Genomic DNA, 24,424 nt, shown 5'->3' with positions numbered 1-24,424 from the left:
TGTAGTCAGACTCGCTCAGGTGGAACAAACTGAAACTTGTGCCTTTTTTCAATGCGGAGTTGAATGTCATTGAGAAAACAGAAAGGTGTCACAATGTATTTTTGTCTCTCGCAATCATCCTTTCTGAATTTAAAAGTAATCCAAGAAGTAATCATCTAGTTTTTCAAAAGTATCTGTAATCTGATTACAATATTTTCACTGGTAACAACTGACTAAAGGTATTTTTTTTGTAATCAGATTACATGTAATCGGTTACTACCCAACCCTGCTGACAAATGTATCAATGACAACTTAAAGTTATTATTGAATAGAATATTTTAATGCAGTTACCTGGTGAATTATGATAAATTAGCCATATTTCCACTGGTTGCAGGAAATTATGAGGTAACATGTTGGGGGAAAAATCCTGTTAAAGTGCTTACTGTACCTCTGAGCTGCAGTGGTTGGGGATATGCCCAGCAGGCACTCCAATACTTTGTCCTTCAAAAACCTGGAACATGGAAAAAAAGCACATGCACATTAAGCCTACTCAGTGACTCAGGAGAAAAATGCACACTAAAAAGAACTAACTCAGTCTATATTTACAACGTAATACATTTAATTAAAAACTATCTATCTAAAACCAAAGGCTTTGATACTATTCGGATCCAGATTGAGGTCGAAATAAGACTTGGAGGATCCATGGGAAGAAATAAGGGGTTTGGTGATGCTGAAATTACAGGTCTGGCAGTGAGGCAGATGGAACGGCTCTCATCAGGCTGGCGGGGATGGAGACTGTCTCCTCTCCACCCAGATACCAGTCTGCCCTCAGCAGAGATACCGCTACCAATACCACCGCCCTCAGCCCACCACCAGTGGCAGGCAGGACCACCACAGAGACAAGGGGTCATGCCTATGTCAACAAATGCCAACAGCTTACTGGAACTTAACAACAACCAACTCAGAATGCACACAAAATGCTTGAGTGCTGCATAGTTGCATGATTTGAGTCATTTTTCATCTTTACCTATTCTGTTTCCAGAAGAGGGGGTTGACTAACACTCACTGATTGACTGACTGACTGACTCCTCACCTTGACATCACAGCTCTCTGGAAGCAGTAACAGGGCTCTTAAAGTGACAACCCCCCCCCAATCACCCTACAATAAAAATACATTGCTGGGCTGGCGGAGAAGGGGGTAAGAGTAGAGTCCCTTCAGTAAATGTGGGGCTGTAGGACGTTTAGTGGACAGCGGGGTGGTTTACACAGACCATCTGCTTGTCGCTGCTGGCATGCTGCAGCTTGCAACAATTAACCACATGTGGCTTCCAGTAATGTCTGTTCCATCTCGGTTCCATTGAGTGGTCTAGCTGGCCTCTCTATAGGGAGATTAGACTTTCTCTGACTCAGGCTCATAACAAAGAACTTCACTGCTCGGAAATCTCTCCCTGTCCGCCCCGTGAGTAAGGAGGGAATCATGTAAGTATTTGGGCACAACATTTGACCTGTGTACAGAGATCTATGGACCGTCATCGTATATGTGTGTATTGTATTAGACAGCGGTGGTTCACATGAGACATAATATGTATAAGCATGGTGTATGTGTGGTGTTACAGCGGTGGATCCGGTTATTACCCAGACACCACTGGGCGTTACCAACGTATGCCGTTAAGCATATGGATATGCCACGTGAGTACACAGACGCCAGGCATGCCTGTGACTACGACTGTGCGATGTATCTTTCAGAATGTCAACACAGAGCATGTGTTGACCATGTCTATCTTATTATCCATCCCATTATACAATACAGCCAGTCTGCCTAATGCAATGTCACACTGGACAGAACTAAACAATGACGGGAGAGCAGAGGGGCCCAGTGTGGTTTGTCCTTCGCTGAAGTCCTAGGGATAAATGATCCTATCAACATCCCAAAATAGACTGCTCTCTGAGTGCTGTTTATCAACTGTTTATCAACAGAGACAGGGCCAGAGCCAGGGCGGGTGGGGCTTGGGCTGGCATAGGGGTTGGGTCTGGGGCTAGCTCTGGGACAGGGGTTGGGGTAGGGACTAAGACAGGGCCAGTGGATGGTACAGAACTGGGACTAGGGGCTGGGACTGTTAGAGAGACTGACTTGACTTCAATGACTGATGAGAATTTGTGCAGATTGCTAGCTCTGCCCCTGACCGGGGAAAACAAATCATCTGCCTCACTCATCACCTCTATTTGGAATGTTCCCAAACGACGTACAGGAAGGATAGTTTCGCGACGAGCAACCCCCTGACTCCCTCCCGCTGGAAAATGTAGTAAGTTCAACTCCCTCCGTCTGCTTAATTTATGGGTCCCGGCTCGTGAGGAGTCAGACAGTGCTTAAAAAGCATTCCAGGAACCAACCCGCTTCTTTTTCTCTGATGGATTTATCAAACATGCTCTCCGTTTAAAACAGAAGGGCTCCAGAAACGTGCCATTGGGTTGGGAGCCAAGAGGTCCCTTGTAAAGGATTGTTTAAAAGGAGAACAGGCTAAAGGCAAACGGGAGAACCTGCACAGATCTTTTCCCAGTTGATGGTGCAGTTCACCTAATTAAGGGGGGTGGTTGTATGGAGGGTGGTTGTATGGAGGTTGTAGAAAGGTTGTAGGGCGGTTGTTATAGGGAGTTTGTAGGGCAGTTGTAGGGCGGTTGTGGGAAGGTTGTAGGAAGGATGTAGGGCGGTTGTTATAGGGAGTTTGTAGGGCAGTTGTAGGGCGGTTGTGGGAAGGTTGTAGGAAGGATGTAAGGAGGCTCTAGGGAGGTTATACAGTACCTGGGACACGGACTCCCTCTTCTCCTTGCTGCGTTTGGTCAAGCTGTCCAGGCCCTTGAGGGAGGAGAAGAGGCCTCTCTTACTCCGAGCCCCTCTGGAAAAAGATCGGCAACGTCTCCGCAGGGTCGCCTCGTCACGGGTGCAGATCTGAGAACAGACATTGAAGACATCCCTTCTGTGGTTAGAGACTCTAAAGAGCCCAAGACTCTGTATTACAAATCTGACCAGAGAGGACGCTGATGTTTTCTGATCATAGTAAACATAGATGGCATTCAATAACATTGCTTAATTGCACCTAAGGGGATAAATAAAGGTGTTATCAATGGAACTGTTCCAGAGAATGTGTGAAATCCAATGTCCCAAGCTGAGGGTGGATATGGATGTAAAGCCTTAGGGAGATCAGGTCTCACCAGGGCATGAAAGGAGGAGACAGAGAAGATCCCCAGGCGTCCCAGAGCGGTCTTAGAGGGGCGTCCTGCCACGGCCAGGAGACTCTTGGGGTTAGGGAGCTCACCGCCCTGCAGGCTGGCCAGGTAGCAGCGCATCCGGAACAGATCCATGTGGAACTTCTCCAGGTTCTGCTCCCACTGCTGGATCTGGGGAGGAACAGACAGGACAGGCACCCAGGGTTACACCACAGTACATAGGGTTACAGTCCCCTTCAAGGTGACAGAATGGCCTCTCCACCCTCTCATTGACAAAGAGAGATCAGGCGGGGCAGGAACAGACTCACAGTCACAGCCAGAGCCATGTAGAGTTTGGCCAAGTTTGACACAGTTTGCCACGTTAACGCCTTCATTCACACATTTTTGGTGATGTGACCATACGAGAGCACCTGTATGTGAGGGTGACAGAATGGCCCCCCACCCTCTCATTCAGAAGGGCGTCTCCAACTACAGAACGAGCCACATGTCTAATTGGAGTGACATAATCACATCTAATCACCCTCATCTCTCTCTCTCGCTCTCATTCTCCCTCTCTTCTCTCAATCCCCCATTCTCGTTCTCCTTCACAGAGGGTGAATGTGTTATAACGGTGTCGTTGTTTGTGAGATGAGGATTTCAATCTAGAGAGGTTTAAGAGGTTCACTTCAAATGGCAGAGAGAGCTAGTATCACTTTCAGAGAGACCGACCGTCAGACATCAAAGTAGCCGGTGGGCCTGGAGATGAGATGAGACCAGCTGCTGTAGAGCTCAGTAGAGGCTCTGGGGATTTGACCCCCCCCCCCCCCCCTCTCATCTGATTACCTCACAAACTGGGCATGATGACCCACCCCCCTCCTCCTGTCCTGCCATTAAGAAGAAAGGACACCTAACTACCCCTAATGCTGCTACCGGGAAACACTGCTGTCTGTAAACACATCGGCATTTGGTTTGTTACGCTATAAAATATCCCCCTCATCTGGGTTTCCCATTACAACAGACTTCTATGAGGAGTGGATAGAATGTGTTGATGGTACTAGTCTATTAGACTGAGAACATCTGGAATAAAATGTCATGGTGGCAGGGAACTTGGGTCGGAAAGATTAAAACTCCAGTTTCAACAAATGCTGCTGCCAACACATATACGCTCATGTCAATATGTTCCACAACCACAAGGAAGGTTGTTATATCGTAATGATTTTTGCCATTACATGGAGGTTGTAACTAGCAGACTATGGACAGAAACAAGAAGATGTCATGCAGGTGTTAAATTATGTATGGTTCTACAGGAATAGAATGGTCTGGTTTGCATTGGAGCTGAGACACTAATGACCTAATAGGCCAATTGAACTAACTGCTTGTTTGACTGGCTCAGTCTTAGGATGGCCCTTGATCTTAAGACCACGGCCATTTTACCCAACTAGCACGAAGGGCACATGCACAAGGCCGCCGACCTCTAGGGGGCCCCCAACCAATTTTTTGAGGGGGAGTTGTGGGCCCCATGGTGGTCAGGGAGTTGTGGACCCCCATATGATAGCAAAATGTGTAGAATTGTAGGAAATTAGCTTTATAACTGCACAACTTTCTCTCAGTTTCATGGCAAAATGTGAACAATAGCTATAAAACTGCACATTTTTCTTTCTGACCCATGGCAAAATGTGAACAATAGCTATGAAACAGCACATTTTCTCTCTGACCCATGGCAAAAAGTGTAGAATAGCAGGAAATTAGCTTTAAAACTGCAACATTTTCCTCATAGCCTCATGACAAATGTGTAGAAAAGCATTATAAAACTGTACATTTTTTCCAAATGCAGTAGTCTGGCCCTCACACACACACACACACACACACACACACACACACACACACACACACACACACACACACACACACACACACACACACACACACACACACACACACACACACACACACACACACACAAATCAAAATCAAATTTATATTGCTATACTTGTGGTGACCAAATAATTGATTCCCATCCAAAATCCTATTTTCCCTAACCCCTAACCCTAAATCTAACCCTAACCTTAACCCTTTAACCTAACCATAACCTTAATTCTAACGCGAGCCCTAATTGTAACAATAAACCTAACCCCTAAGCCTAAAATATATTTGTCTGAATTTTCCTCATTTTACTATCCTTGTGAGGACTTTTGGTGCCCACAAGGATAGTTAAACACAAACACACACACACAGCCACTAGACCATCTCAGTGCCTCACCTGGCTCTCGATGGCCTTCCTGTTCCTTTGGTCACTGATGACAGACAGCTGCAGCTCAGCCATCTTCTTCATCTTGCTGTCCATGTCTACCTTCTGCAGCAGGACGCGTGTCTGGCTCCTCAGTAACCGCACCGTGTCTTCCTTCCCCTGTCTCTTAGCCAGCAGAGAGGCGCTGGCAGAGTGGATGGCCGTCACCCAGTTCTCCAGGTCTGTTTGATTGGCAGCCTGCGGGGAGGAACAGGGCTAGATGACACAGTGCCACGGTTGGGCGGGGGGACATGGGGCCAGGTGACAAAATGCCAGGCCAGGGGAAGGGCAGGAGAACATGGCTCTCATTTCCCGTCTTTCTTTCTCTTTTCCCAGACGCCAGGGATCCTTAAGTGCCAGACAAAAGCCCGTTTACATGTTCGTGACTACGCTAAGAAGTTTCACTTCCCTCAGTTTCCCCCTCGTTGCCATGGTGCGTTGGGTAGATACAGCCCTGCAGTGTGATTTGTGTGTCTAGTAAACACTTGGTGAATGAATCAAATGAACGTTACTCTCTGGGAGGAAGGTGTTTTCAACGATTGTAAAACTGAGTACGGAGAACATTAAAGAGAGACAACACTTTCCCTCTCAAAATGTGGAAAAAGAGGACAACAACCCTACTGCCAAACAGACACACAGGATGCATGCCAAATGGAACCCTATTCTCTACACAGTACACAACTTTTGACCAGGGCCCATAGGGCACTATATAGGGAATAGGATGCCATTTAGGGCGCACCTATACACAACTAGTCTACTCAGACCAGCCAGTAGGGATGCTTTTCCCAACCATACCCATTTGACCCCTTTATAGAACGTATGACAATGGAGCTCTAAAGCCGACAGTGCATCCAGACAGGACATAACCAACACCAATATAGTCATTACCAACCAGAACAGCGGCACATTCCATCCTAAAAAGCAGACGTTCAGCCCAGTCCATACTCGTGGTTGTCCCATAGCATATGGAGTTGTTCAAATATATAACCCTTCTAAAAAAGAATTGCAACAGACTGAGTTGAAAAAGCACAACTCCATCACAAGGGGTCCATGAGGCAGGAGCAGGGGCATACAGCAGAAAACCCTAAAATGTTCCTTCTTACTCATTCACACTGTGCTCAACGAAAAAGAGATCCACCTACAAAACAAAACCAGGGACAAGCTTACAGCACTGCAGTGTCCGATTTGTAAAGAATGCATGAAAAATGACGGCGTACTGCAGATCTCAAACGACAATAGTGAATGAGGACCTCCCTGACAAGTGCCTCCGTTGACGGCACAACGGTCTGTGTAGAACTAACCTCGTCCCCAGTCTATTCCACAGGCACATACAGGTACTTCCGAGCTTGAGAATCCTGGTGAGCGAGCCTAGGGTAGAACGTACCTGGAACAGATAGACATCTCCGTAGGCGTTGCTCAGACAGAAGACGTTCTCCTTCTTGGGGTGTTCGGGGACGGCCTGGACAATGCTGTCCTCGGCCAGCAGGGCGTAGCGCGGGGACAGCTCCTGCTCGGGACAGCTGCTTTTCCCATAGGTCTCATAGAACAGGAGGGTACACCCTGTATGCACCAGGGAGGAGAGGAGGCTTTAGCTAAGACACCGCTCTAGAACCATATTGTGAGACAATGACCCAATGTCAAGGGGAATACCTACAGAACATAGAGTGCATTCGGGAAAGTATTCAGACCCCTTGTCTTTTTCCCAATTGTTTTACATTACAGCATTATTCTAAAATGAAAAAAAAAAAAACATTCTCATCAATCTAAACACAATTACACCATAATGACAAAGGGAAAACAGGTATTTTGACATTTTAGGACGTGTAAAAAACATACGACAAAAATAACTTATTTACATAAGTATTCAGACCCTTTGCCATGAGACTCGAAATTGAGCTCAGGTGCATCCTGTTTCCATGGATCATCCTTGAGATGTTTCTACAACTTGATTGGAGTCCACTTGTGGTAAATTCAATTGATCGGACATGATTTGGAAAGGCACACACCTGTCTATGTAAGGTCCCACAGTTGTCAGTGCATGTCAGCAAAAACCAAGTCATGGGGTCGAAGGAATTGTCCGTAAAGCTCAGACAGGATTGCATCGATGCAGGATACCAAAAAATATCTGCAGCATTGAAGGTCCCCAAGAAGACAGTGGCCTCAATCATTCTTAAATGATAGAAGTGTTTTGGAACCACAAAGACATTTCCTAGAGCTGGCCGCCCAGCCAAACTGAGCAATCGGGGGAGAAGGGCCTTGGTCAGGGAGGTGACCGAGAACCCGATGGTCCCTCTGACAGAGCTCCAGAGTTCATCTGTGGAGATGGAAGAACCTTCCAGAAGGACAACCCTCTCTGCAGCACTCTACCAATCAGGCCTTTATGGTAGAGTGGCCAGGCGGAAGTCACTCCTCAGTAAAAGGCACATGACAGCCCACTTGGAGTTTGTCAAAAAGGCATCTAAAGGACTCTCAGACCATGAGAAACAAGATTCTCTGGTCTGATTAAACCAAGATTGAACTCTTCGGCCTGTTCCAAGTGTCACATCTGGAGGAAACCTGGCACCATACCTATGGTGAAGCATGGTGGTGGCAGCATCATGCTGTGGGGATGTTTTTCAGCGGCAGGGACTGGGAGAGTAGTCAGGATTGAGGGAAAGATGAACAGAGCAAAGTAGAGAGAGATCCTTGACAAAAACCTGCCCCAGAGCACTCAGGAGCTCAGACTGGTGTGAAGGTTCACCTTCCAACAGGACAACGACCCTAAGCACATGGCCAAGACAACGCAGGAGTGGCTTCGGGACAAGCCTCTGAATGTCCTAGAGTGGCTCAACCTGATTGAACATCTCTGGAGAGACCTGAAAATAGCTGTGCAACGACGCTCCCCATCCAACCTGACAGAGCTGGATAGGATCTGCAGAAAAGAATGGGAGAAACTCCCCAAATACAGGTGTGCCAAGTTTGTAGCGTCATACCCAAGAAGACTTGAGGCTGTAATTGCTGCCAAAGGTGCTTCAACAAAGTACTGAGTAAAGGGTCTGAATACTTATGCTAATGTGATGTTTCCGATTTGTACGAAACTTGCAAAAATGTCTAAACACCCGTTTTTAAATCTGTAACGTAAAACTGTAACGTAACAAAATGTGGAAAAAGTCAAGGTGTCTGAATACTCTCCGAATGCACTGTACAGTATATAAAACAAAATACATGTAGTAGCAGATGCTGTTCTGTTAACCTTTATTTAACCAGGTTGTCCCATTATGGTCAGAAGACTTCTTTCCCAAGGGGGACCTAAGAGGCATCCCAAATGGCACCCTATTACCTTTATAGTGCTCTAGGGTTCTGGTCAAAAGAAGTGCACTATATAGGGAATAGGGTGCCATTTGGGACGTAAACCCAATTGGCTGTATGTAGCACAGGTTATTTCGAGCGAGTGCAGGTAGAAGGAGGAGGGAGCCCTACCTTTAAGTGTGACCCAGAACTGCCTCCACTTCCTACGGGCCACCAGCTCCAGCTTCCTGTCCTTGTGCAGGGTGAGGATGGGTTTGAAGTAGAGCCAGCCGGCTCTGCGCACCACCCCCTGTTCCTTCTCAAACAGCAGGTCCAGCTGCTCCAGGGAACCCAGGGAGCCACTGCCACTGCTCTCCCCCTGCTCTCCCTCTCCTATTCCCCCCCTCCTCCCATCTCCTCCTCCTCTCCCTCCTCCGAGGGCTCAGTCCTCTCCGGCCCACTGTTGCGTCCTGTCTCCAGCTCCTGCATGAAGTTCTCGTAGATGTTCTGGCGCAGAGCGTCACTGTGGCACTGTTGGCCCTGGGTGTGGGTGTAGGCCTGGGTGTGGAGGGGATTCCACAGTGGACCAGTTAACTGGGAGCTAGAGTTACCTAACCCAGGGTCCACTCCACTGCTAAAGCCCTCACTGGTCTCACTACCGTAAGGCTCCTAGGGAGAGAGAGACAGAGCAGGGTGGTTGGAGAGGAAAGAATGAATAAATAGCTTGCTAGACCTTAAAAAGACCCGTAAAAGTTGAATGATCGTCTAACAATATGGCAATATCAGGGACACAGACGAGCCACATTCTCATGTATTTCTCGATTGACCATTTCCTGGACAGGATGCCATGATTTTCTGTTTGTATTAGGACATAATATGAGATGTATTGTGAGATACTCTAACATGATATGATACAATCAATCCCTGGAATGTTGCTGGTACGAGTAACAGAAGACATGGATATTATACAGACCAATCTAGAGCAAACATTCTTAGGACCTGGCCTTGGCTTGTGCTTACCCAGCTAGCACATTTGGTTCCTTGGAAGTTGTGGGTTTCGGTTTCCCATTGGTTCTGGGAGTGAAAACAACACGTTTCCTGTCCGGTAAAATAGAAAGTTCTAAGAAAGGAAGTGAACATTTTGCCTGTTCTGGGTTGCAGGGAAGTCTCGGGAACGTATTACTATGGTTCCCTGAACATTTTCCTGGGAGGTTTTATTAACGTTCTGAGAACAGAAATGACAGGTTTATTTGAAGGTAATTAAATAACATGCTAAGAACACGCCTCAATAAGACTTTTAATAACACTTCTAGCTTAGGCTAACTGTTTTGAACTCCAAACACAGAAACACATGGAAATGAATTTGTTTCGGTATTAATCATGCAAACACATTTATAGTTTTAAATCTGGCGCGGCGTCAGTGAGATTCAAACCGGGATCTTCTGTTTTCTATCCGTGGAATTAGTCGATGCCAGCTACCTCCCGTCTGGTTCGGAGGAGCATTTCCCGGGGACGAGGCCTACCCCAATCTGCTTAATAAAAATGCCATATTGCATTCTGTCTTTGTTGTCCATTCAGTTAAGCCTTACGTTCTCGGAACTATTTTCGCAAAAAATCCCCAACGTCAAACGAGTTGGAGAGCGTTACCACAATTGAAATGAAATGTAACCATGTTTGAACTTTTAGGAAATAATGAAATACCAATGTAATGTTCTCCAGCAGCAAAAAGAGCGGGGGAGGTTTCCTTTCTGAACCGACATCATCCATCTTTGAAATCTTTCCAATGTAAATATCATAGAATTCTACACAAAGTCTTAGGGAGACTGAACTATAGTCTTACATAATATCTGTCAAAATTATATAAGGTTCTGAAAATGTTCCAGCGGGTAACTATTGTTGGAATAATTTATTTTGTGGTGCCTTTTCCTTTCATAGTAGTGTTTATCGCAATGGCTTGATGTTGTTTATTAAAGGACAAGCTACAAAAGTATCTCCAAGGATCCAGTCTGTCAGATATAAGTCTGAGGGTGTTTCATCAACCATAGGATGACGTGTGACAGAGAGACATTCATGTGGCACTGCAATGATCTGCATCGTCAGACTGGATTTAAGAGCCAACGGCCATCAGCCAATTACGTTGACCCAAACAACCTAAACAATGAGATTACCACCACACAGACTCAGCGAGCAGTCTTTTCACATCGCTTCGACAACTGGGGACACGTCATATGATAAAGAGTCTACACTACATGCCCAGTCTTCCCTCCTTCGCGGTGTACCCTTCCCTCCTCCCCTCCCCTCTTTCTACCCCTTTTTCCTCACCTGTAGTCTTCTTTTCTTCCTGCTCAGACTTCCCGTCCAGTCGCCGAGGCGCCTGATGCGGCTCTTCAGGTTGTCCTTTCTGCTGTTACCGACCACGATGGCGGAGGGCTCGGTGGCCACCGTGGCAGTAACCCTCCTGCATGGCAGCGTGCGACTGTGAGAGGAGTAGCGCTGGTCGTACAACCCCGAGCTCTCCTCCTGGATGACCGCGTCCAGGGTCAGTAACGAAGTGAGCGACCCCCGTTGCTGGGGGACTTCCTGGAACTGAGCAGTGGGGAACACAGCCGCCACGCTGGGGTTAGAGTAGAGGTCCGACAGGGACACAGGAGGGGACATGAGGCTAAACGGACTCTTCTCCGGATGAAGGATCATGGAGTCCCCGATGCCACTGTCCTCAGTGCGGCCCGAAGAGCAAGTGTTATACCCGTTGCTGTTAAACCCTCGGCTTGTATATTGACCGTTACCATCCACAGTCTGGAAGAGGAGGCTGGGGTTGAACCCCGGGGAGATGTCCTCAGTGTGGGCGGACGAGAAGGTGTTGAAGCCGCAGCCCGTCTCCTCGGTGCGAGTGGAGGAGTAGGTGGTGTAGCCGCTGCTGTTGTCCCCCGCTACGGTCTGACTACAGGTGAACACATTGTCATTGAGCTCCGTGGGGTTCCCCCAGGGAGAGTCGTACCAGGAGCCCTCGGAGCTCAGGGAGCTGCCCTTGCTGGTCCTAGTCAGAGAGGGCTCTGGGGCGGCTACCACAGGGTGGCTGTGGCCTGACAGATCCTGGGGCTCCAGCGACATCCGCATGGTGTTGGTGAACTCAACACACATGCTGCCATCCTTACGGAGAAGCACCTTGGGGCTGCTGCGGCTCTCTAGGGGAACCCTGTGCTCACATGGAGAAGTCCTCTCGGGGGTACGCTGTCCATTAGCCCCGAGACCGTTAACACTCTCCCCACTACTCTCCAGGTAACTGTAACCTGTATGACAGACGTTTTTCCTGGTCACTTGGGAACTGTCCCCTCTGCCACACCTCTGTGGAGAGATGGGCTTCAGCTTGGCTCCCGGGGGCCCCCCCAGTTCCCTGCCCTCCTTAGTGATGTGGTGCTCATAGTGTTTCGAAGAGCCATAAGGCTGGTTGTGAGTGATCTTGTGCTGGGGCAGGCAGACCCTCCCCCCTTTGCCTCTGGTTCTGTATCCCTGGCCGCTCCCCTCGCTGCCCCTCCACCAGCTATGGGGGGACAGGGCCTCCTCTTTAGCGGAGTAGAACTTTAGAGAGCAGGATTTGGATTTCCCAGGGACGTTAAAGCTGCTGTACTGGCTGTCAGTGTTTCCCATTCTGATCTGCTGGGCAGAAGACAAAACATCAGAATGAGAGATAATCAAAACAGGATGTATTTCATTGTAATGAAAAAGGAATTTGTTGTTAACTGACTTCCCTGGTAAAAAAAAAATATGACAGGAAATGAACTCACATGAGGTTAAACAAAATAAAATCACGTAAAGACAATGTTGAATAAAATAAAATGAAATCACACGAGGTTAAATGAAATGAAAGCACATAAAAAACAATTGTATGCACATCAGCTGTAAAGTTATCTTACCAGTTGTGGTGTCTGTCCTCAGGACAAACTTAGATACTACTCTGCATACTCCTATGAGTTACGTCTCAGCAGCGCTAGCTAGGCTCTGTGTCGTTGTGTGATCTCTTCAGGACTGAGCACCTCTCTCTCTCACACACTCACACAGCTGCTCTCTCTCTCTCTCTCTCTCTCTCTCTCTCTCTCTCTCTCTCTCTCTCTCTCTCTCTCTCCGACTCATCTGTAGGGAAACAGAGGAGGGAGGGGCTTCGGTCAGTTCCACACACAGTCTGCCTTGTGTGTGAGCCTACTGTGGTTAGAGCCCCACCCCAAATCTAAACACCCCTTCTTCCTTGGCTTGGCCATCCCCCCACTCCACTCAGCCTCCTTCCATGACATACTGCTACTGAGCTGCTGAAGGGACCTTTTTAAAAGCAGACTTCATTCTGTCACATGTTTATTTTGGTTCTCAGGAATTCCGAGCAATTTTCTCTTCTCTAAAAAAAAAAATATCCTCCACTGTAAAGACGGTTAGAAGTCATCAGACAAGGCTATTTGGAGAGTCACCACAAGCAATGTCTCTTGAGTTCTTCATAGAGTCAGATTTAAACTTTCAAAAACGAACACAAGTTAGAAATCTCGAGTCAGATCAAGTTCAAGCCAAAAAGAATGAAAGAGAACATATCCTTAAGGTAAAACAATTAAGGACATTTTGAAATACAATATGACACTGATGAAAAATGACATCAACCCCAGTGTTTCCTGAAACAGATAAAGCCTCAGAGACTGTTTACATCTTGCCCAGAGTTGTTTTTTTCCCTGAGAGACAGAGAGGTTACAGTGGCCCGAGGTTCACTGTGTTCCGCAGTAAACTAAAGCAGCACTACGCCTTTCCTGTCCTGGGCTCATTCATACTGAAGAGGGAGGAGAGGAGTGGAAAGGAAGAGGAGTAGAGGAGAGGAGGACGGAGCCCTGGCTTCACAAAGCAGGGTGAGAATACATCACACTGCTTACCCGAAAAACATTAACAACCCTTGACCCCTTCATTTAAACCCAACAGGAAGCACCGATGGAGAAACTTTGGATGCCGAAGCACCCAGTCAGACGGCAGAGAAAAGAGCAACCGGTTGTCTCCAGTCATTAAGCTAGAATGTTGAGGAGGACAGAAGAACGGCCATCAGCGTGACAGGTTGTATTCCACACTCGCTGTGTGTGTAAAAAGTAGACAGACCCTTTCAGCCGGGGCGCCAGACTATGGGCCTGTGCAGTGGGCTGGGCGGAACCGTGGAACAGAGCACTTTGTGACACAGTTGTCGGTTTGCGCTGCAGACAAGTAAGCCGTGAATGGCTAAAGGTAGAGGCGGTGGTTGACACTTTTGTTGTGCCTCTCCGATAGGCCATCTGCTCCCTCGCTGGGGAAGCCCTGTCACTCTCGACCCTGGCATTCTTCAAGCACAATGAGCCCCCCACCCGTGCAGAACTCCAGGCCAGCCATACTGCAGTGGAAGGCATCAGGGCTGAAAATGAGAATGTGCTCCTGTGGATGGCTGAATGCTCTTGTTTGAAGTTTGTTTTGGGGGGGGGTGCGTGGAATGCCACCTACCCTTGACATACACAGTCACATCCTATTTAGTCCATGACATCAGAGCGGTTCAAAACAAACAGTTCAAACCTTTAATTTCTATTTCAGTGAAGAACTTCATTGTCTTTCCTTTTGTTCACCAAATGCAGTACTACGAAACAAGTTCCCTCTGAATCCCCCTTTACTATCTTGCTCGCTCTCTTGTCCCAGCAAGAGTCTCTGCCTTTCTCTTCCTCCTCCTGACCCCTTTCCTGTTGCTGTGCTTACACGGGCCTGCTAAACACTGACTACGTCCCAAATGGCACCCTATTCCCTATATAGTGCACTACATTTCACCAAGGCATGGGCCTTGGTCAAAAGTAGTGCACTATATAGGGAATAGGGTGCCATTTGGGAAGCAACCATTGTATCAGCCAGGCCCCACATACTTCACACAACTTTCCATAAGGGGATAAAGGGCTGGCACACACAGAGAGAGAGAGAGAGAGAGAGAGCATCCTGACAGTGTTCTAAAACAGACCATTAAAAAAAGGTACAGGCCCTTCTCTTCATCCACTTTATGTTTGTCACATGAATGTCGTTAGAGCACATCTGCTGCGGCCAAGAATTCCCAACTGAAAATCTACCGCTATGATCTAATATTGTAATAACCCAACTGCCCAAGTTTATGACTACAGTACATATGAGTCATCGTACAATGGAATTGTTCATTGTAAATGGACACCTTCACAGCAAAATTCAACATGATTAAATAAAGTGACCTTGTAATGTTTTTTCAAACAGATCAAAACTGTAGGAGGCATGAATGTAAATGTTTTATTTAAGGAAAAAGAGGTTCAGTAGATTCAAATCCCCACACTGTGTCAGCAGCAGCATGTGTAGCCTACTAAGGATGGAGCCAAAATCCAGTGCATCATTTCTCCTTCAGCAGCCGGTTAGAGGAAACAGGAAGAACAGCTAGATCATAAAGAGAAGGAAGCAGAGACACCTACCTCCCTCAGGACTGACACTATGCTATGGTGGCAAGTGCGAATGCAAGAACATACCAACAACCCAATGCAACGCTATCTCTCTCTCTATATATATATACACACTCTCTCCCTCTCTCTCTCTATACAGTATATACTCTATATATATATATACTCTCTCTTTATATATATATATACTCTCTCTCTCTCTCTCTCTCTCTCTCATGGGCATGTAGGAGGGCTGAGGCTGGTGGTTATTGGCAGCTGGCCACCTTAGAGCTGGAGCCGTGACTGGGCCTCTTGTTCGACGAAGCATACCATACAAAGTCCCACGCCACACTCAGGAAGGAATGCAGAGGAGAGCAAGCACATGCAGGCAATAGCGCAGTCGCGCACATACACACGCAGACACTTGGAGGAGGATCAGGGAGTCAGAGGAAGTAAAATAGAGAGTGAAGAAGGGGGGCCATTGTTGTTGTTTGGCTGTGATGGTTTAGATCAGGGGTGTCAAACTCATTTTGCCCCGGGGGCCGCATTCTGTCTTTAATGAGGTCCCGAGGGCCGTCTTAAAAATTGTTTGTATTTCCTCGCTGTCAAAATGAATAGTCCTCTATCCATCGTTTTGGGGATTTCCGATGCGCCCTGACTGTCTAGCTTTCCATTAAGTGATTATTAGCGAGCTGGACACAGCCAAATAACTGTATGAATATATTAGTCATTTTAAAGTATATTGAGGTTGTTGTCCCGCCATACACACACACACACACACACACACACACACACACACACACACACACACACACACACACACACACACACACACACACACACACCGGTTGAAAGTTTTTGAACACCTACTCAGGTTTTTTTACTCAGAATAATCAAAACTCTGCACACTCTTGGCATTCTCTCAACCAGCTTTGTGAGGTAGTCACCTGGAATGCATTTCAATTAACAGGTGTGCCTTGTTAATAGTTAATTGGTTGGTCTAGTGTGCTCTGGTCTGTCTTGATAAAACTGTTGATCTAGTGTGCTCTGGTCTGTCTTGATAAAACTGTTGGTCTAGTGTGCTCTGGTCTGTCTTGATTTGTCCACACATCAGAATTTGACTGCTCAGGCCAGATGTGGTCTGGTGTTTTTATTCATACTCACATAGTGCCAGATTCAGAGTTGAGATAAGCACATGCAACTTAGATTTAGGCCTAAATTGTTCATTGATATCATTGGGATTTAGAGACTTATTGGGCTCTATTTTCGTCTGGCGCTAAGGAGGGACAAGTGTCAAACGCACGCTAGTTTGCAATTTAGTCATGTAAAAACGAGTGCACTGGCATTCTCCAGCCCTAACGCCAGGTTTGGCCATTTTTACCTGTCTAACATCAGCTCGCTTGCGCTGAGGAAAAAAAATGAAAATTGAAAATGAACCTCATATTTCGAAACATAAAAAATGTTTGGTTACCCCCATTTAGTTAAATTTTATTTAAAAAACAAGCACAACCTACCCTCTCCTTAATCAAGGCCGGTTTAGCAGCATTGCATTGTCTTTTTAGTCTGGTCATTAGCCAGGTAGCCTATGAATGAACAGGTTTTAAATGGTCTACTGAGAGGGCTTTGAAGTATTTCAGGTTTTTCCCCTTTTTTAAAATTATTCACAATTCACATAACTGCATTCCACTTGTTGAATTAGGCTATCCGTCCCCATTTTCAAAGAACTGCACCTTGTCTGATTACCAAAGACACACTTCCGGCTCCAAATGATTCCCTCCTCCTATAATGCCATATCAACAGTGGATTAAAAAAATTAGAAAATCTGCCTCGCACATAGGCAACGCTAGAATTGACAGGAGTCTAGTATTTTGTATAGGCATACGCATGTTATGCATAATGAATAGGCCTGTGTGCACCCAGTGCCATGGAACAGGATAAGTCATTTATGATATTGCACTTCTGACCCCACCCTATTTAGAAATATTGTTGCTGGTTTAAAAAAACAGATTCCTTGTTTTCCATTTCATATGATCAGAAACCAAGCCCTCCATAGGCTACCCTAGGCCTAGGCTACTATAGCAAAGGCTGGTTCAACAGCACTGCATTTTGTATTTTTTATCATGGCCTTGTAAAGTAGTCTATTTTTCGTCAGAGTGCATTGAATTGAAAATATATTGTACGTCCTGAAACATACACACATATGCCCACTTGCATACTTCATTTTGCCTGGTCAAATATCCATCCCAATCCCCAAAGAGTGCCTCTCATCCAGTTACCAAAGACGCGCTATCCTCCAAACTTATTTAACATTTTCAGTCCTATAATGCAGTATCAAATGTAGGCCTAGTATATATATCTTGCTTACTGAGAACCTGCCTCACACATACAATACAATTTACAGGAGCCTAGTATTTTTATTTTACGAGAAGTGCGATGTGTAAAGACACGTAGGCCAGGCTTATTGACGTCAATTACAATGTTGACCTTTTTTCTCTCTTCTGTTGCTATGCCTATGATATTTAACAAACTGTATTGTGTTATAATCAACAATGGACTAGGAGGAGAATATTCTGTGCCTGCCAGAAGAATTGGAGTTGATGACAACAGAATAACCTACAGAACTTGAGAAAAACGCATGCAGTATTAAGCCATTGAACGCGTTGACTGGCCAGTGAGTGGCAAAGCCCTCATCACACCTACAACTTGTTTATTCATCAAAACACAACCCTTTTGTGTCGCTGCCAGTTATTGTTCTCATAATTCTGGTTGGACATATAGCGCCACCGCCAGCGCATAGATTTACCATTACGTTAGATTAGTTCAAATAGAGCCCATGGTTCACTAGTGTGCACTGCTTCTCTTATTCACGTATTCATCCTCAGTTCGCCAAACAGTGTTACCCCATTGTCTGCTAACCCGACTATATTTGACCTGGTATTAAATGAAATGAAACAAACTCTTTAGCCACCTCCAGCCCATTTCCACCCTCTACCTCAATCGGTCAATTTCTAACTAAGTTAGCTGTCAATTAGAGTTGGACCCATTGATCCATCACTGCAGCTGAGCATTCTGTTGTTAGCAAATATACCGGGGAGTGTTTTGAGGACAGGCTGCTGTAACGTGTACGCTGGGAGTCGGGAAGCAAGTGCAGGGAGTGAATCATTGAATAAATCAAACGAACATGGAACAAACAAGAGACTCGAATAGGGTACAGACGTGAAACAGAAACAATAACACCCGAGGAAAGAATCAAGGGGAGTGACACATATATTATGGAGGTAATCAGGAAGGTGATCGAGTCCAGGGGAGTGTCATGTGGCGCAGGTGCGCCTAACGATGGTGTCGAGCACCGGAGGGGGGAGCGGGAGTAAACGTGACAGTATCACCCTATTCCCTATTTAGTGCACTAATTTTCACCAGGGCACATGGGCGTTTGGCCACTTCTATGTGGCGACTTCCTCTGGCACATTTGGGTTAGGTTAGTTGGTACACCGATGGATGACACCGACTCCAACCCTTTGTCACGCACACCTCTTTATATTGCGTCTGTATGTCCTATACTGTCAGTGGATTGTGTGTAGAACGTAGGTTTTTGCCTTGATGTGACATTTTGGCGCTGAACATTTCAGACTAGTGAGAAATACAGTGCGAAATGATCCTAAAAGCCATCTAGATGTAAATAACTAAATCTTCATACCCTTCACAGGGAGAGGGGTGATATGGATGGTAGTTGTGCTCGTGGGGGCAGGGCTCTTTCATCTCTCTCTCTCCACTGAGCACACACTCTTTTCTTCCAGCTCCATTGTCCCAGAAGAGAGAGAAAGAAAGTGAGAGAGAGGGGGCCAGAGAGGGCCACACAAAGCAGAGACGGCTGCCTGGCGCGGGCTCTTCTGTTCAGCCTCTAGTCCAGATGCCAGCTTCAAGCCCCTTTGCCCTTCAAAACATCCATCAATAAAATTATAATAATACTACATGGTACTTTTCAAAGACCCAAAGTTGCTTTACAATTGTAAAACCTAAACAAAAAGCAGAAATCTAAACAAGGCCAGACTAACAGCAGGTCGAAACAGAAACATGAGTGAACGAACAGGTGTTGTGGGTGTGTGTGTGTGAGTGAGTGTGAGTGTGTGTGTGTGTGTGTGTGGGGGGGGGGGGGCTTAGGGGTAGGCCAAGGTGAAGAGGTGGGGCTTTAGGAGGGACTGAAAGATGGTGAAGGGCTCAGAGTCACGGATGGCTGGAGGGTGAGAGTTCCCGAGCCTAGGAGCAGCCCTGGCGAAGGCCCTGTCACCGAAGCTCCGGAGCTTGGATCTGGGAACGACAAGGTGGCCTGCTGTGACAGAACGGAGTCAGCGTGTGGGTTGAAAGGGGAAAAGAAGGTTGGAAAGGTAAGCGGGGGGGCAAGATGGTGAAGGGTTTTATAGGTCAGAAGGAGGATCTTGTAGTTAATTCCCAAGACTCAATATCTATCCATGGAGACCCATAGGAACTACAGCTTAGTGAGGTTAAAGGCAACCCTCAGACATTCAACACTGTGTACACAATGCCAGTCTCACTGAGAGAGAGGTGTGCCACAGTGTTGCTGGTGACAGTGATGACGATGGCTTGTCAGTGTCTTTGAAAGGAGGAGCCATATGTTGGCAACTATACTTTCAATGAATAGACTGTCGCTGGCGATTGAGTCCATTTCAGGCAGTTTTGTGAATGTGCGAATAGCAATTGGAACAAAAACCTGCTAGGAACCACTTAAATGCCAGCAGCACCCTCAAGATGTGCATTTCTACACTCTTAGAAAAAAAGTTAGTATCTAGATTAAAACCTAAAAGGGTTCTTTAGCTGTACCCAAAACCATAGGATAGGGGTCCCCAACTAGATTCAGCCGCGGGACGATTTTTTTAGTGAGCGGATGGTCAGGGGGGCGGAACATAACTAGAAATAATTTGTACTCTGCAAATTGACGCAAGAAGCATAAAAACATAATCATTTCAAACCTTGATTACATTGGTACACGATCACATATGTCTCTCTATTTTATGAGTGGGAATACTTCGGAATAGATTTCCTAAATAAAAATACATTTGAGCTGAGTTCCTAGTGATTTTACAGTCTTTTATGTAGAAAAATGAAAATCCCCCCCAAATTTGGTTTTTTATTCTTATTTTTTGGGAGGGGGCAATTAAAAGCGTCAGTGGAGTTATTTTATGCTATTCACTTCGACATTTATTCAGGTTTTCAACACCCGTAATAGCATGACCATGATAGTCTTTCGGTTACAATATGGTGGTGAAGGGCTATATTTGGCCCATTCATCTCTGGTCAGAGTCAGAGTGAGGCATACTGGGTTTGCTCCAGCAATAGCTTAGCACCTGGGTCCGAGCTGTGTGGCGCTGTGTACCACCACACACGCTAATGAGCAGGATGTGGTGGTTAAGGCTAAGTCCATGTAAACATAGGGATTCCACAGGCAAACCCGATGCATTCCCTCACACACAAATACACACACAAGAACGCACACACACACACACACACACACACACACACACACACACACACGAACACACACACACACACACACAATCACACTTACTCAACCTAAGTACTTTGGGCTTTGAGTTGATTCAGTATTCATTTTCTCTGTGGAGCAACGACAGTGTTGCTGGTCAGTGAAGTCTTAAAGGAGTGCATTAACAGCATTGATCTGCTGTTTGGATGCCAAATGAGAGAACAAAAAGTGTTTTCTTTCCAGTGCAACCAACAGAAAACAGGACAAAAAAGGCCCATTTGTACAACTAAGTGGATTTATTGGCTTAAAGTTGAATACTATTTGTTCAGAAGGTCACTGGTAAATACCCATTTAGCCGTAGAGGAATGCCGTAGACTTTTACAGTAGACTTGGTAACGTGCTGTAAAGCAGCTGAAAACAACTAAAAACCTCTGGACCACATCCCCCTATTGTATGCTGGGTTTTATTTTCATAGTTCATAGTTTCTATTGTAGACGGTGCAGCCTTAGCGTGGCAGTATGGCTGCCAGAGTTCCACAGCCATGGAAATGATGCTGATCTGAGAGGGCAGTAGGGCCCAGCCCTGTTCTCCTTGTTTGATCGGCTATGCAAAAACACCTCTGACTCACACTGAAGACCAAGGCACGCAGAGTCGGATTGGCTTCCAGCCGGACACACACTGTGCACACACAGCTTGGGAATTCTGCTGACCTGTCACTTATGAGAGGTGAGAGGTGAAGCCGGACAAATCCATTCTCTTGAGTCTTTCTCACGTGCACTGCAGTGCACACAATCCTACATGTCCTAAAAACGCACCCAGGCACACAAGCACACGCACACCACAAGGCACGCAGGCACACACTAACTATACTTTACATAGTACACACAACATACACACTCAGGACACACTCAGGACACAGTCACTTCCTTAGTCAGGCTAGGGCTATTTCCGCTCAGATGGTCACTCACCAATAACAGGGCTCCATTCTTTTTTAATGTGACTCACAGGTCTCAGAAGGTCAAACATCCCGTCCACTTGTGTTCCTGTGACGCTATCATTGTAGTACTGTAGGGTAAAACCTGGGAACAAAATCCAACTGAAGCTTTATCTGAATAGCCTACATGAGAACTACCACAGACCCAGTACACACAGTGCACCTATTCCTGCTGACTGCTCTGAGGAATTCAGAAAAACATGTTCAAGATTTCAGAATTATCTTTCAGGTTCTGTACTGAAAATTGAAAAGTGCAGCAGCACTTCGCCAAGTTGTCCACTGACTTCAGGATCTTCTCTCATTTGAGGGGAACATGTAAACAAATCCTAAACCAACCCCTTCCCTGGTTTACATAAGAGGCCGCCCATTCAGGGAGTCACGGAGCTGAGCTCACCAGGAACCACAGCGACTTAGTCACAATTCTCCACCCTGTTTCATAAGTGTGCGCGTGCACACTCCCCATCGTGGATTTAAAAGCATCTGATTGCCGTAAACATTGGCTGGAGTGACTTTCCACTATTGCTAGATACACGCAAGAAAGTGTGCAAGTGTAAAGTTTGGCAGAAGGGCGGAGAACCCGGGACTCAGGAGGGAAGTCAGGAGCGCCTCACTCACTCCTCTGTTACGCAACACAGGGAGAGGCTGCAGATCCAGCCGCACCGAATGGAAAACAATGAGGGCTGGAGCCAGAAACCGTCAGGACAAGCTGCCAAAAAAATCAACTGAGAGAGAAACGACAGTGTGTGCTGCTGGAGAAGTAATGAGAAGAAGAAGAAGAAGAAGAAGAAAGAGAGGGGGGGGGGGACACACAGGGGAAACATACACTCTGACTCACATACACTCGTTCATCCACTTCGACACAAAGTATTTATTTATTCATTTATTCAGGTGAATAATTTAATAAAATAACCCTTTGCATTTATTGCATGGTTTGTACCGAGCATTGAAACATTTAACTCTCACCACCCCAGTGGTGTTCAAATGCAAAAGAGTCATAAATGATAGGTCAGGGAAGGTTCCCATGAATCCACTGTGGGAAGAGTGAGAGAGAGGAGTAGGAAAGGGAGGAGGGGTGTGTTCTATACACATTCAATCCATAATCTGGAGGGAATTAAACTCATGAGGCTACCCAGTATTTCCCCCCTCAGGCTAAACCTCTGTTCAATGAGAGAGCAATGTCTGGGAGCTCCATCCTTACAGGGCCACTAAACCCTAACCCTGTCTATGAAGCAGACAGCACATAACACACCCCCACAGCTAGGCTAATCTAGGCTGTCCAAAATGGAACCCAGATCCCTATGGGCCCTGGTCAAAAGTACTGCACTACATAGGGAATAGGGTGCCATTTGAGACACACACCTCTCTCCCTGCCCCCCTCATCAGTAAATAGGCGTCTCTGCTGGGGTTGGGGAGACAGATGACTGTGTTGGGCGACCAGAGAGATCGGGATATTAACAATTGTGACATTCTGTGTTTCCATATTAAAAGGAAATACGTTTGAGGATGTATTCTTAAGTGGCACAAAGAGGCTATGAATATGAGCATCTCTTTTTGTGCTCTGAAGTGTGGGTGTTCTCGTAAATGTGTGTTTGTACATGCCTGTGTGTGTATGTGTGGTGAGTGGGCGGCAGGTAGCCTAGCGGTCAGAGAGCCAAGCCAGCAAGAGGAGGGTTGCCAATTCGAATCCCGGGTTCCGAAGAGAAGTGAGCTGGCAACCGGAGGGTTGCTGGTATCAATCCTAGATGCTATTGCCTGCCTTTGTGCCCTTGAGCTAGGCACGTAACTCTCCACAACAGCAACTCCCCTGGCACCCTGTGTGGAGTCCCCCTGCACCTCTCCATATTCAGACCCCTTGACTTTTTCCACACTTTGTTAGGTTACAGCCTTATTCTAAAATGTATTATTCAATCTTAACACAATACCCCATAATGACAAAGCAACAACAAGGTTTTAGATTTTTTTTGCTAATTTATATATATATTTTTAATATATCACATTTACATAAGTATTCAGACCCTTTACTCAGTACTTTTGTCGAAGCACCTTTGGCAGCGATCACAGCATTGAGTCTTCTTGGGTACGACGCTGCAAGCTTGGCACACCTGCATTTGTGGAGATCCTCCCATTCTACTCTGCAGATCCTCTCAAGCTCTGTCAGGTATGATGGGGAGTGTTGCTGCACAGCTATTTTCAGGTCTCTCCAGAGATGTTCGATCAGGCTCAAGTCCAGGCTCTGGCTGGGCCACTTAAGGACATTCAGAGATTTGTCCCGAAGCCACTCCTGCGTTGTCTTGGTTGTGTGCTTAGGGTTGTTGTCCTGTTGGAAGTTGAACCTTCGCCCCAGTCTGAGGTCCTGAGCGATCTGGAGCAGGTTTTCATCAAGGATCTCTCTGTACTTTGCTCTTTTCATCTTTGCCTCGATCCTGACTAGTCTCCCAGTCCCTGCGGCTGAAAAACATCCCCTCAGCATGATGCTGCCACCACAATGCTTCACCATAGGTATGGTGCCAGGTTTTCACCAGATGTGACGCTTGGCATTCAGGCCAAAGAGTTCAATCTTGGTTTCATCGGACCAGAGAATCTTGCTTCTCATCTTTAGGTGCCTTTTTGCAAACTCCAAATTGGCTGTCATGGTGTGTGTGCCTTTCCAAATCATGTCCAATCAATTGAATTTACCACAGGTGGACTCCAATCAAGTTGTAGAAACATCTCAAGTATGATCAATGGAAACAGGATGCACCGGAGTTCAATTTGGAGTTACATAA

General features: G+C 46.3%; 1 protein-coding gene across 1 annotated transcript in view; it reads right to left on the bottom strand.

The window, feature by feature from the left end:
- The window catches only part of LOC115139632 (rho guanine nucleotide exchange factor TIAM2), a 35,935-nt gene extending 13,985 nt beyond the window's left edge, over positions 1–21,950 (bottom strand). The window contains 10 exon segments of the mRNA XM_029677235.2: positions 428–490; positions 2,780–2,926; positions 3,190–3,375; positions 5,444–5,668; positions 6,855–7,030; positions 8,930–9,133; positions 9,136–9,406; positions 11,060–12,391; positions 12,652–12,868; positions 21,634–21,950. Of these exon segments, the coding sequence (XP_029533095.2) occupies positions 428–490; positions 2,780–2,926; positions 3,190–3,375; positions 5,444–5,668; positions 6,855–7,030; positions 8,930–9,133; positions 9,136–9,406; positions 11,060–12,385 (2,598 nt within the window). The 5' untranslated portion in view covers positions 12,386–12,391; positions 12,652–12,868; positions 21,634–21,950.
- Between the last annotated feature and the right edge of the window lie 2,474 nt (positions 21,951–24,424).

Source organism: Oncorhynchus nerka, linkage group LG13, assembly GCF_034236695.1.
Source record: "Oncorhynchus nerka isolate Pitt River linkage group LG13, Oner_Uvic_2.0, whole genome shotgun sequence".
NCBI lineage: Eukaryota > Metazoa > Chordata > Actinopteri > Salmoniformes > Salmonidae > Oncorhynchus > Oncorhynchus nerka.
Note: the sequence above shows the minus strand (reverse complement) of the source record. Positions and strands in the feature narration are given on the sequence as shown.